The sequence below is a fragment of the Ylistrum balloti genome, unplaced genomic scaffold (assembly GCF_031769215.1).
Source record: "Ylistrum balloti isolate Yb309-2 unplaced genomic scaffold, AGI_CSIRO_Ybal_v1 Utg369986, whole genome shotgun sequence".
Lineage (NCBI taxonomy): Eukaryota > Metazoa > Mollusca > Bivalvia > Pectinida > Pectinidae > Ylistrum > Ylistrum balloti.
This window is the reverse complement of record NW_026782071.1, coordinates 206,164-218,933: the sequence shown is the minus strand read 5'-3', so window position 1 is coordinate 218,933 and position 12,770 is coordinate 206,164. Positions and strand designations below refer to the sequence as shown.

At 34.1% G+C, this 12,770-nt stretch overlaps 2 protein-coding genes across 2 annotated transcripts in view; both read right to left on the bottom strand.

Annotated features, from left to right (window-relative positions):
- Positions 1-8,322, bottom strand: part of LOC132547853 (eukaryotic translation initiation factor 5B-like) — a 52,081-nt gene extending 43,759 nt beyond the window's left edge. The window contains exons 1-11 of the mRNA XM_060211658.1: positions 8,281-8,322; positions 7,158-7,257; positions 6,438-6,541; positions 5,996-6,112; positions 5,708-5,858; positions 5,391-5,474; positions 3,461-3,673; positions 2,637-2,794; positions 1,413-1,520; positions 1,065-1,175; positions 394-461 (exon numbers count right to left, since the gene is read on the bottom strand). Of these exons, the coding sequence (XP_060067641.1) occupies positions 394-461; positions 1,065-1,175; positions 1,413-1,520; positions 2,637-2,794; positions 3,461-3,673; positions 5,391-5,474; positions 5,708-5,858; positions 5,996-6,085 (983 nt within the window). The 5' untranslated portion in view covers positions 6,086-6,112; positions 6,438-6,541; positions 7,158-7,257; positions 8,281-8,322. The remainder of the gene's footprint in view (positions 1-393; positions 462-1,064; positions 1,176-1,412; positions 1,521-2,636; positions 2,795-3,460; positions 3,674-5,390; positions 5,475-5,707; positions 5,859-5,995; positions 6,113-6,437; positions 6,542-7,157; positions 7,258-8,280) is intronic.
- A 19-nt stretch (positions 8,323-8,341) lies between these two features.
- Positions 8,342-12,269, bottom strand: LOC132547852 (uncharacterized protein DDB_G0283697-like). The gene is made up of 6 exons (XM_060211657.1): positions 12,123-12,269; positions 11,524-11,640; positions 11,036-11,141; positions 10,641-10,796; positions 9,750-10,013; positions 8,342-8,569 (listed from the first exon to the last, which is right to left on the bottom strand). The coding sequence occupies exons 1-6, from the start codon at positions 12,167-12,169 to the stop codon at positions 8,342-8,344; spliced, it is 918 nt and encodes a 305-aa protein (XP_060067640.1). The 5' UTR covers positions 12,170-12,269.
- Between the last annotated feature and the right edge of the window lie 501 nt (positions 12,270-12,770).

The following is a 12,770-nucleotide window of genomic DNA, read 5'->3' as shown; positions in this document are numbered from 1 at the left end:
TCATGCCTTTAGGCTTTTTAGTTCATAAAGAAAAGTTGGGCCAGGTGAGCTAATGCCATGATATGATGTTTGCTTTCTGGGTTTATTGCCCTGATGAAAAGCTAGAGTTACTCCAGACCGAGTCTCCTTGTAGTCACTGTCTCATTGTATAACACAAGTCTTGTTACATACTATCCACAACAATCAAGGTAAATTGTCAAATTACACATCACAGATAGGCCCAGGACGCCACCTTCCTGTGAAACAATTTAATCAAACTTAATTATCTCAGAATCATTTTTCTCTTCCCAGCTTGCTGATCTAATATCTGTCTACATCAGAAGTGTCGTCTGTGGATCATTAGCCTCACAATCACACTACAACACAGAAACTTAACAAAGAATAAAAAATTACCTGAAAGACTCGTGGCCTGGTGTGTCTATAATTAATAACCCTGGTAATTTTAATTCTTTCTTTGAAAACTGAAACAGAAGATGGTATTTCTATTAATTTTTTGTCTCATGATAAATTTAAAACAAATAATCATTAGCTTACAACTAAATCATGTAATTACATACAGAAATTCTGAACAAATCTTTTAGATTCTATATGAGGATTTCCTATGTATAGTGAATGATGACACTTTTGTAACTTGTAATGTTTTTGTTATCTCTGAATGCAGTTACCTGAAACACTTTGGAAATTTTCAGATTTTTAAATGTCATACCACAAATAATCTTGCTGGACAATGGCTTACTTCTCAAAATTGTGCAAAATATGAATTAACAATAGAAAAAAAAGAAAAGAAGGAAAAAAAAACCTGCTGGAAGAGATGTTATGGTTATGGGAACTTATTGGAAACAACTTTTTTTTCTTCAAGGCAAAAACGGTGAAGAATCTATTTTGTCTGTGATAAAGCAAACTTATATCACTCTTTTATCAATGCAAATGAAGATGACTCAGCTTAGCATGTTCTAATATCTTCCCACTCAATGTTAAAGTCTGATAGAAAGAGAAGGAAACACACAGAAGGACAAAGACCTCAGTCTTACACTCAGAGGAAACAACAATTTCTGGACATTTACCTCCTTACACATCTTTGTTTGCTCTTTAACGGCGTGTTCGGGAACATTTGTAGCACCGATCTGTTGAGTTATCCCTCCTGCCTCACCGTCCTGGACGTTTGTTTTCCGTAGCTGTATTCATAAAAAACACACTGGTAATTTCTCATCTTGGAAATGGCAGGAATTTCATTGAAATGCCACATAAATGTGTTACTGGCTCTGTTATAAGAACTTCTATTTTATATGCTGTGTACTAAGTTTGCTGAATTATCGAGATTTAGTTTCCAATAAAATTTTCTACTTCTGTACCAATGGGACTCCCGACATCATTTTTTGTCAAAAATCGACACAAAATTAACATTCCTGTACCTTATCAAGGATCTTTGTTTTCCCTGTGTCAACATGTCCTAGTACACATACAACAGGAGATCGGAGCACATCTGTTGTACGATTCTTCTCAGCTTCTTCTTTCCTTTTCTGTTTTAAGACAAAAAGTCATATACATCCAAAAAGATCTTTGATGTGAAAGCTGATTTAAAATATTGAAAATTTAATAATAATACGAAAATGTTAAAATGTGTTGTATATCTTTTTCTCTGTCTGGACTCTGAAAGGCTCTAGTTCTATATCAAAACTGTTATAGAATATTACTGTCTTACGATTATCAAAGTCTGTTGTTTCTACCTTGAAGATAAAACAAACTAGAACACTGACAGCAAGGGCCCTGCTATGTGGTTGAAAATTCCTTCGCCTCTCCATCCACCACCCCACTCTTAGATACACAAACCCCAGACTGACAGATTACTGGCAAGACCTAAGTTCACTCTGCCACAAAAAAATTAAAAAAAAAAAACCAACAACATACTAACAACTTCACTTAACAATCTGATTTTTAATCTATAATTACAGTGACCTTGACCTTATGGATATAAAAAGCAATATCCAAAACAGGCACTTTTTGTAGGGAAGCAATGTATGAGGCTTTGATTGGCCATAGCAAACTCTAGTTTCCACATGGAAACTGATTTTCTATTGATAGCAACAGTGATCATGACCTTCGACCTTGGTATGAAAAGTTATAACACCCCAAGCAAGCACTTCCTTCAAAACTTGAGATCATGTACAGAAACCAAAATGATCAATGTATATCAATCCCATTAACTTGATGAATAGCATTTTCTGACGGAATCTCGCCATGATGTATTATATAAATACATTAGAATCACTGAACCCTATGTCATGTAGACTTATTTTGAAGACTAATTTTTTATGACAACATCACATTTTCTGTTCTTGTTTTTTTTTTTTTTTTTTTGCATACTGTCCAAGGGATACTTATAGATATGTGCAAAGTGTAATATTCAACTCACTACACTGCACCATCATCAACAATGTGAGATGTCTGAGACACCATGATTATGCGATATAGATTGGTGGTAGGATATGTCTTTTTAACACAATGATGTCTGATTATCAAATAGTGAATATCTACAGTGTCATTTGTTGATACCTTTAGAATTAATGTAAGAATGAAACCCAATTTGTGACAAATATGAGAATTACTTATCATTATCATGTCAAACCATGCCCTACCATGATGCGTTCCCTAGCACGTTCTACAGGGGTCAGATCATCATCTTCACTTTCTTCCTCTGTGCTGCTTTCCTCTTCCTCCTCCTCACTTTCCTCCTCTTCTTCTTCCTCCTCTTCTTCGCTTTCTTCTTCACTTTCCTCTGCTACTTCTTCTTTTACTGTAAATGAAATACACAAGTGACTACAAGGAAAACCAGACATTGCCATCGCACAGCAATCATTTCTATTTAAGTAAGAAATAGTTTGGCATTTGAGCCTATCAAATGACACATTATTGTTGCTATGACAACAACTCAACCTTTTGAAGATCTAGACTTTTATTACTCTATATCACTTAGCTTTCACAAATACTTTTTTCGTGAACGCTTATTAACAGAAGGACATTAAATCTGTGAATGACGAACTGTTAGAGACCAGAACTCTTCAACAATCAGATACCAGTATCCACATCAACTCAACTTATTTTCTTACATCATTTCGAAATCATTTCACAGAAACAAAACTCTAATTGTATTATTAGTGACAGATCATGTGACATTTGACTCATCAAACGATTGACCAAAAAGACCCTAAGTGAAACTGATAGGTGGACAGAGAAATTAGAAATTCTAAAACAAATAACATTAGGGGGAAAAAAAGGCTGAATGCCTCATGAAAGGAAATATATATGTGAAAATATATTAAAATCATATGCGAAGCTTAAAATGGAAAGTAAAATTTGTTGTACATTTACAAAAACCTACCACACTAAGATGATGTTAAGATGAAGTACCAAAGGTTGATACCTATGAAAAATTATTTCTCAGATCTTTAACAATACAAACCTGGCTCTGCAGGTTTTTCTACTTCCGTTTTCTTTTCTGTTTCTTCATCCTCTGCATCCCATTCATCTTTGACATCATCCTCAGCATCCCAAGCATCAGCCACATTGTCTTCTTCCTCTTTTGGTTTTTCCTCTGTTTTTGGCTCAGGTTCGGGTGTTTTCTCCTCCACTGAAGCTGAGGGTGACACTTCTTCTACCGGCGATGGTGTATCTTCTGTAGAAAACAAGATCAAACCTAAGGTGAGATGGTAAAGATCTATCTGTAGAAAACAAGGTGAGATGGTAAAGATCTATCTGTAGAAAACAAGATCAAACCTAAGGTTAGATGGTAAAGATCTATCTGTAGAAAACAAGATCAAGCCTAAGGTGAGATGGTAAAGATCTATCTGTAGAAAACAAGATCAAGCCTAAGGCCTTAGGCATTTCTAGTTGTACAAGAGAGATTATTGCACAAATTCCAGTCATTACCCAAAACTAGGGAAAAAAATTAACCAGTAGTTATGACTTGGTAATGATTCTGACCCCATCTCCTTTTATGACACTTCCTTCCGAGCAGTATTCACTATGTCAGGGTAAGGGGGTAAGACATTTTCTCTGAACAAATCATTAAATGACGGAAAATAACTCTGTACACTGTGTGATATAAGAATATATCAGGTTACCACAATCTGCCAACTCTACACAAACACAAAAGGTGGCAGATGGACCGCCCACAGACCTATGACAAAGGACCATCTATAATTGTATCATGCCTTTCAGCATAATAATGGCAGTTACATAAACTTAATATTGATTTGTGTTGAGGGTTTTGCAGACCCTAAACACTCTGGTCAATATTTTTAGATACAAAAAAAATTGAATCCTGCCTTTATAAATAAATTAAATAAAAGCAATTTGAATGAAAAATTTGATCAATATATTGTTTTCTGTTGAAAGAAATACTTTGTTGATATATGCATTTTTTCCCAATTACACCCAGAGGCTTTTCCCAATTTACCCAGAAAAACCCCTGCTAGATCAGGATTTCAAAGTGAGCAAGGACTCAAAAATAGATATATCTCCAAGCCCTAGATCAGGAGGTTAAAGTGAGCATGGACTCACATAGATAGACCCCCCACCTCCACTACCCCTGGATCAGGAAGTTAAAGTGAGCAGGGGCTAACCTAGATAGACCCCCCCCCCCCCCCATATCCCTGGATCAGGAAGTAAGTTGTCAGTATTTTCATGTAGTTATAAGGAATTACTCTAAATCTGTTCTGGAGTTCATGAGATATCTTGTACATGATGTTGTCACAGATGGACGAACGGTCAGACATAGTGATTATCATATTAGAGCAGGTTATCAAGGTTTCAGGACATGTTACAGTGTTTGCTCAATTTCTAATGATACAAGTGTAGATGTAGGTGGGCTTATTACCTGACATTGACTTATTACTAGATAAATACAGTAATGTTTCTACTAAACAGCAGTAGATATTGGAGGGCTTATTACTAGACATGGACTTATTACTGGATAAATACAGTAACAATTCTACTAAACAGCAATAGATATGGGTGGGCATATTACCAGACATGGTCTTATTACTGGATAAATACAGAAATAATTCAACTAAACAGAACAAGTTATGGGTGGGCTTATTTCCCGATAAATATGGTCTTAAACACTTAACTGTTTTCTCAAAATGATTGGCCAAATTTGTAAAAAGTTCCAATGTGGGTCAAGGTTATTTTAACAAAGCTTATAGGCTTTCACCACAGAAACCTACCATACATTACATAGAGTAGAATCATTGATGCTAGTGAATCAAGTTGACTTCAGTCAGAATTTTCAGTAATATTGTAATATCTTAGAGTAGAAACTCATGTTACCTGACCTATAATGACCTCTAAACATAAAACCCTGTACATATCAGTGTTCAGATTGTACATACCAACTTGATGTTGTTGCTTCTTTTTACGATTTGAGTAGACTGGGCGCTTCTTCGCAATTTCGTCTTTGTTGGGAACATCAATACCTGCATCCAATACAAGACATTGTCTTTTTTCATCCCCATTAGAATAAAGCAATTTTCAAATACAAAAAGTGACAGTTGTTAAGTACATGTATATTTCAAGAATAAAGCATCCAGAGAAAAAAACCAAGGTCTGAATAAATTATTTTCAAATTATCTTTCAACACCAGAGTAATATAAATGAAAATGGTGTAAGGAATATAAGATAAATAAGACAGAAGCCTTGTATAACATACCTCTGGCCTTCATCTCCTCCAACATCTGCATGGCTCGTTGACGATCCTGTTTTTGTCTCCCTGTCAGTAATTTACCCTCCTGTTTCAGACGTTCTTTCTTTTCTTTTTCTTTCTGCTTTCTCCTTTGTTTTTTCTCTTCCTCAAGACGTTTCTACAATGTGTTATAGCTGGGCATGTCAATTCATATCAAAACTTTGATGAAGCAAATCAAACCGTTGAGCAAACTGCAACATTGTTACAAATAAATCGACAATTAAGAATACTGGTCATATAATAATATTTTCCTACCTCTTCTTCCTTTCTCAAGCGTTCTTCTTCTTCTTTTCTTTCCCTCTCTTCTTCCTCTTTTCTGATTCGTTCCTCCTCCAATCGAATCATTTCTAACTGGGCTTTGATGGCTGCTACCTGTATAGCAAATTTTTATCATCAACACTTGTAAGTAAGGACTAATTTTTCATAGTTCAAACACTAGACGTCTCTCATTTAAGATCAGGGGATGGACTTATTACAAGACCATGCAATATCATTTGTTAGGAATTTTCTTGAACAGGAATATATATATTAGACTATATTCCTACCAGACATGACATATTGCTTAACAAACAGTGAATTACTTTGAAGTATTACTGGTCGTTGAAAATGATCAATAAAAAAGTAACTTTTACAACAGCTATGTATTAAACTTGTAGGAAGCCACATGAATGGTCAGTTTCATTCAAACTCATCTTACCGGTGCCTTAGTCTTTTTCTTCTTTTCTTCCTTCTCTCCTTTCTTTTTCTTCTTTTTTCCTTCCTTTTCTTCTTTTTTCTCATCCTCATCATCTTTCTTTTCTCCTAGAGATACAATAATATTTTTTCACAAACATTTTCTTCCATAAAGAAATTTAAGTGTGCATGAGTTTTATCAATACCTGTGAAAATTGTAGCATTTAATGGTCCAGAAAAAAACATTGAAATACGACAGCCCTAACAGCCTTATCGGTCACCTGAGTTAAGCAATAATGAATATAAAGGTTAAAGGGTAAGTAGCTTTCAAGTGTCATGATAAAGAAATTTTGATATTGATGATAGTAAGCCAGCATACCATCAAAACTGTCATCCTATACTAAAAATTCTTATTAAGCTATTTCAAATGGGAAAAAAACAATGTTATGCTCAAAAATTATAGTAAAGTTAACCTTCTCCCTTAGGAGAAATGCGAAACCCATCTTACTAAGTTTGAAATATTTCAAATACAAATTAAACAAATCATGCTCAAAAGTCTATTTTTCCTATACCAACTATATAAAACTACCCCCTTCCCATGGGAAAATGTGAGACCCTGGGGCTGTGAATTTGAAATCCACAATAAGTGGTCACTTGTGTATTAGGATATTCTACATTTAATGTATTACCGAGTAATGTGGATATGTTATTTGAAATAGAAGATAGAAGAATGGAACACCTTTACCTTCTGCAGTTTCATCTACAGAGGCTCCCTCAGTAGTCTCGGCTGGTGTCACAGCCACATCAGCTTCCTCAGAGGCTTTTGCTTTCTGCTTTTTCTTTTCCTTAAAAAAAAGGCAATTTACCTTAAATAACTTCATATTCTGAAACAAAAAGTACACCTATCCCATGGAAAAGAAATATCCAGGATTTGTTGTATCTAAAACAATACAAATATTGATATGGTAATAATAAGTCCCAACATCAAGAGATAAAATAGTATTCTATTGTTTTACGATAAATGACTGCATAGCAAGTTTTAAAGAGAAAGACAGAAAGAAATCTCAGGACAAGATTAAAGTGCTGAAAGGAACAAAGGGCAGTAACTTTTGGAAATATTGTTGAATAAAGATGTTTTTCGCAAGAGCACCTCACATTGTCATTAATAAGCCTACTAAATTTCAAAGAAATTGGTTGAAAACTGAGGGAGTAGATATCTGGACAAGAGAAATATGTTGTAAAGAAGAAAAAAACAGCCATAACTCTTTCCAAATTTGTAAAATAACAAAGCCTGAAAGAAAAAACACTATTTCAGGCAATGGTTTATAAATCCTAGAAAGCTTCGAAGAAACTGGTAAACAAAAACCAATAAAGGAGATCTCCATACAAAAATAAAACACTAAAAAATTAAATGACAATAATTCCTTCAAAACTTATTGAATCCTGCTGTGTAGGGAAACACCTCCTCTTCAGAGGTGATTAACATTATGAAAACAATAAACAGCAGTAACTCCTCCAAACACAGTTGAATCAAACTGACATTCTGGAAAACAGAACTTCATGTGACGCTTTAAAGTTCAGTAAAAAAAACTGTGAGAAGAGATATCTAGAAAAACAACAGATGGTCAATGTATTGCTACAATATGTCCCATCATTATTTTTGATGGGCAAATGGTATAAAAAAAACCGATACATGACAAATACAGTTATAACAAATGTCACATCATTGAGTTCAGACAGTAAATCACTGAAGTCATGAAGTCATCATCTGAAATTAAAACTTGAATTTGAAGTAGCTGTTATTTTCTTTTCTTTACAATGCATCTTTGTTTTCCCATTTCTATTTGCAATTTGTCCTATCTATTTACCTGTTGTTTTTTAAGTTTCTCTCGCTCTCTCTTTTCTTTCCATTTCTGTTTGCAATTTGTCCTATCTATTTACCTGTTGTTTTTTAAGTTTCTCTCGCTCTCTCTTTTCTTTCCGTTTCTGAGCATTTGTCTTTACAGTAGGTCCTTCCTCAGCCTCTTCACCTTCATCTCCTTCCTCTATTTTCTCCCCCTCTGTTTCTTCCTTTGTGTCTTTCTTCTTTCCTTTCTTTTTCTTCTTTTTTCTATCATCCTCATCTTCCTCCTCATCCAGATCTTCCATTGTTACCACCTATAAAGGGAAATTTGAAATACATGGTAACATTTATCTGACAATTTGTGCATGTTTATTTGAAATATTGGAAACTATGACAAATCATTATTCTAAACCTTCTTGTATACTCTGGAGGTTGTGACCTTTGAGGGATTCTATTTTTGTGGATTGTAGTTAGCTAGGTTCATTTAAGGATGCCCTTCCTATTTATGTGAGCCTCCATACAACAGTGTGAAACCAACTCCATAATGAAGTACACAACACCTAGTCATATAATACTGAAAACAAATGGAATAACATCCTAAAATAGGCATCCTTGAAAATTGAAAATGTATGAAAACTATTGTAAATGTCATAACTTCTGTCAAAAATACAACTTTTTTGCTTCAAGCTGTCGGCAAAACTGCAGAAATTTGAATTGGCGAAAAAAAAACCAAGTTTTACAGTACTTGTCCAAAGGTATCCAACTATCTGTCTGCAATTTCCTTTTTTATCACTGTTCATAGTCAGAATTCCTCCCATTATGAAATATGAAATTATTCACCAATGTTATGAATATTTTACAACAGTGCCATAGTTGTAAACTCATACACTAACAGAGAGATAAACCATTTTTCTACTAATTTCCAATAATACTCTCTCTATGTCCTTATACACCTACCAAAGACTAAAAGTCTCAATAATACTATCCCGCTGTCCTTATACACCTACCAAAGACTAAAGTCTCAATAATACTATCTCTATGTCCGTATACACCTACCAAAGACTAAAGTCTCAATAATACTATCCCGCTGTCCTTATACACCTACCAAAGACTAAAAGTCTCAATAATACTATTCCCAATGCAAAATAGTATCTTTTTTTCCCAATTTAGACCCCAGGTTTTCCAAATTCTATGGAAAATGCCGCTATTTTTCCCCAATTCTAAGGGCCCCTAGCTCCAGTCCCAAAATGGGGTGTGAGAGCCCTGTAGTAACACAGTCCGTTGGATTCAACACGAAGTTGATATAGTTGATGTTTACAATGATAGCTACTTTTACACAGATGCAAATCTACTGAAATATCATTCATGATCCTGTAAATAACTTGCAGAGTCAATGAAACACCTGATTTAAAAAGCAGGCTCCTACCAGTTCAATTTAAGAAAAACAAAATCAAAGTCTAACACAGAGTACTAATACTTCTAAATATTCCCTACCTTGGCTTGCATCTTGGCCTCCATTTCTTCCTCAGTAGGCAAGTCATTGTTAGCAGCTTTTTCTTCTTCATCTTCTTCAACATCACCTCCTTTCTTTTTCTTACTCTTTTTTGATGCTTTTGGTTTTTCAAGGTCAGCTAAAATAGCATCAATATCTTCGTTTTTCTGTTCTTTTTTCTTTTCTTTTTTACTTTTGGATTTTGATTTAGTACTTTCAACTTTCGGTTTGGCTTCTATAACATCTTCTTTTTCCTCCTCATCATCCTGTGAAAAAAAATTATATACATAAAACATGCAAGTTAATGCAATGACATGTCATTGGTTCCTCCGAAGCATTTTTTGTTAATTCTAATTTTGATTTATTTGAAGAAGTTGTAAAAAGTCAAAAGATTAAAGTTTTTCTGCTTTCAGACAAGATCTCAATTGCTACATCAAGTCTATTGTCTTAGAAATCATTTGGCATTATTGAATTCTTTTTATCTCAAGTACATGAGCGTCAATGAAGGAAAATAACTCCACCTTAATTACAATTATTCCTACGAGAATATCACAGTGGCCTTACTATTTTCATGGGAATATCTAAAGCACAGAGATTTTACCTTTTTTTAAAGTTTGTTTTTGTAGTTAAGTGAATTCTCCATGAAACTGATGGTAAATCAACCATTTAAGTACTTAGATGTATTAAACCATTTTGATGTAATGTTATGATGATGTTGGATTGTTTTTTTTTGTTTCCCAATTCTTGATCATCAACGTACCAATAGATATCAGGTTACAGTTTGGTTGACAATAACTAACATCGGGTTTCAATCAAGTTCGATGTTGTTTCAATTCCAAGGAAATTATGGAATTCTATTTTAAGAATTGACAATTAGTTCCAAAAGATGCTACCTTGTCTGAAGCCATATTGTCTTCATCCTCGTCCTCCATCAGAAGCTGGAATGCTGACATATTTGTTTTTTTCTGGCTCTTTTGTACTTCAACTTCTTCCTCTCCCATATCCTCTTCATCCTCTTCATCTGCTTTTGCTTTTTTCTTCTTCTTTTCCTACAGTTACATTGATCTTCTTAAAATATGATTTCTTTACCGAAAGTCAATTGTTAAAACTTTGTCAATTACTTCAGAGTGAAATAAAATTTAAGAACCAGAAAATAAAAAAAATCTATGAGGTGACATTATCTGACATTCAAATTTTGAATTGGATGATACTTCCTCTGTTATCCCGGTTCCTTTCCAAAAGATCACAAACAAGCACTATGTGACATCCTTCTCTTAGAATAACATACCTTTTTCTTTGGGGCATACACTGGTTCCTCATTCTTGTCTCCATTTACCTCATCATCTTTATTTTCCATTGACAATGCAGCTAACTCAGCAGCCACATCATCCTCCCTGTCAAATAATCATACATCACACATTCATAAAAGTAGGTACAATAAACTTATAAATAAAATCGAGAGTACATGATGAAAATCTCAAATCAAAATCAACAAATAAATCAATAATAAATATATTGAACTAGCAACAAAAGTAGCAAAAGAATAAACACTGTAACAAAGACACTGTACAAAAATACAGTGGTGCCTAAAATAATGAATTGTACTGCTGTTTTGTCCTTACGAGGACCTGCTAGTGATGCTAAGGGCCTAAATTTTGAAACCACAGAGGTGACTGAGGAAAATCAAAACTGATGGATAGAAATGTCCAAATCTTGATAAAGAGGTAACTCATTATAAATTTGAAGATATATCACATTTTGAAATGTTTGCCTTACCAATCATCATCATCCCTTTTCCTCCTGTTCTTCTTCTTTCCTGCAGACTTGACTGGTTTAACATTTTCTTCTTCTGTTTTCTCCAAATTCAAAACTGGGTCAGGGATGTCATCATCACTAAAAAATAAAAAACGACGAAGTTGTAGAATTCATTGAAGAACGATAGTTTCATATTCTCTCTAATTTTGAATTTTTATCAGATAAAAAAAATGACTAAAATTAAAATCTTTTGTGAGTACTTGTATGGTTTATAGACACCAGCCTTGATATATATATATATATATTAAGCTGGGTTTGATTGGGTAAATTTCTTTAATTATTATTATGAATAACAAAAAAATACCCTAAACAAGACAGTTAAAAAAATATGTTCAAATAGTATAGACCAAGTTTATCAGCCGATAACCAACAAGGACATTGACAATATTATTTACAATTACTTTCGATGCTGATACACAGGCAAATATAGTATTTAATCTCATTGTTACACAAAAAATATAAGTATTGTCAGACAGTGTGTTTCGTTTAAAACGATATTACAATATTGCACCATCAGTCTACATATGGAACCGGGTAACAATAACGACCCGTATACTTACAATTCTTCATCCTGCCCCTTTTTGCCTTTGTTCTTTGGTTTACCCATTTCCCCAGACTGAATATCATGAATTCTAGATACTGTCTCTCAAGTTTTACTCAAAAATTGTATTTTTTTCCTTTTCAATGGCTTTCAATATTGTCAATTCTCGATATCTCGGTGCGCATGGAGTCGACGTTTCCGGTTGCAATGACTTATGGGATAGGGGAGCAAACCGTGATCCAACTGCTGACTGGGGAGAATTTGTTAAGTTCATAAAGATTGTATGACTATGTATTATACATGATACGCCTTTGCAAACTACTAATGTATATCTCAATACTTGTATCAGAGAGACCTCTTCTCAAGATTACAAATTTCAATTAAATTAGAATATTTTTTTTATCTTGTTGGTAATAAAGACACACAAGAGAATAACATCATTTAAACAAAAATAAAATAAGATACTGGGCTACTGAACAATGCAGTGAACTGCATCATACAGCTGTTTCGTCCTTCTACGACTCGTCAGGGATGCTAAGAACCTATATTCTGAAGCATAGGAAGCGAATGAGAAGATCTCTGAAGGATTGGATAACATGAAAGGAATCCACTGTGGGGCGTTTTAGTACACTATCACCACATACCCGCTCACACTGGCAAAAATAAA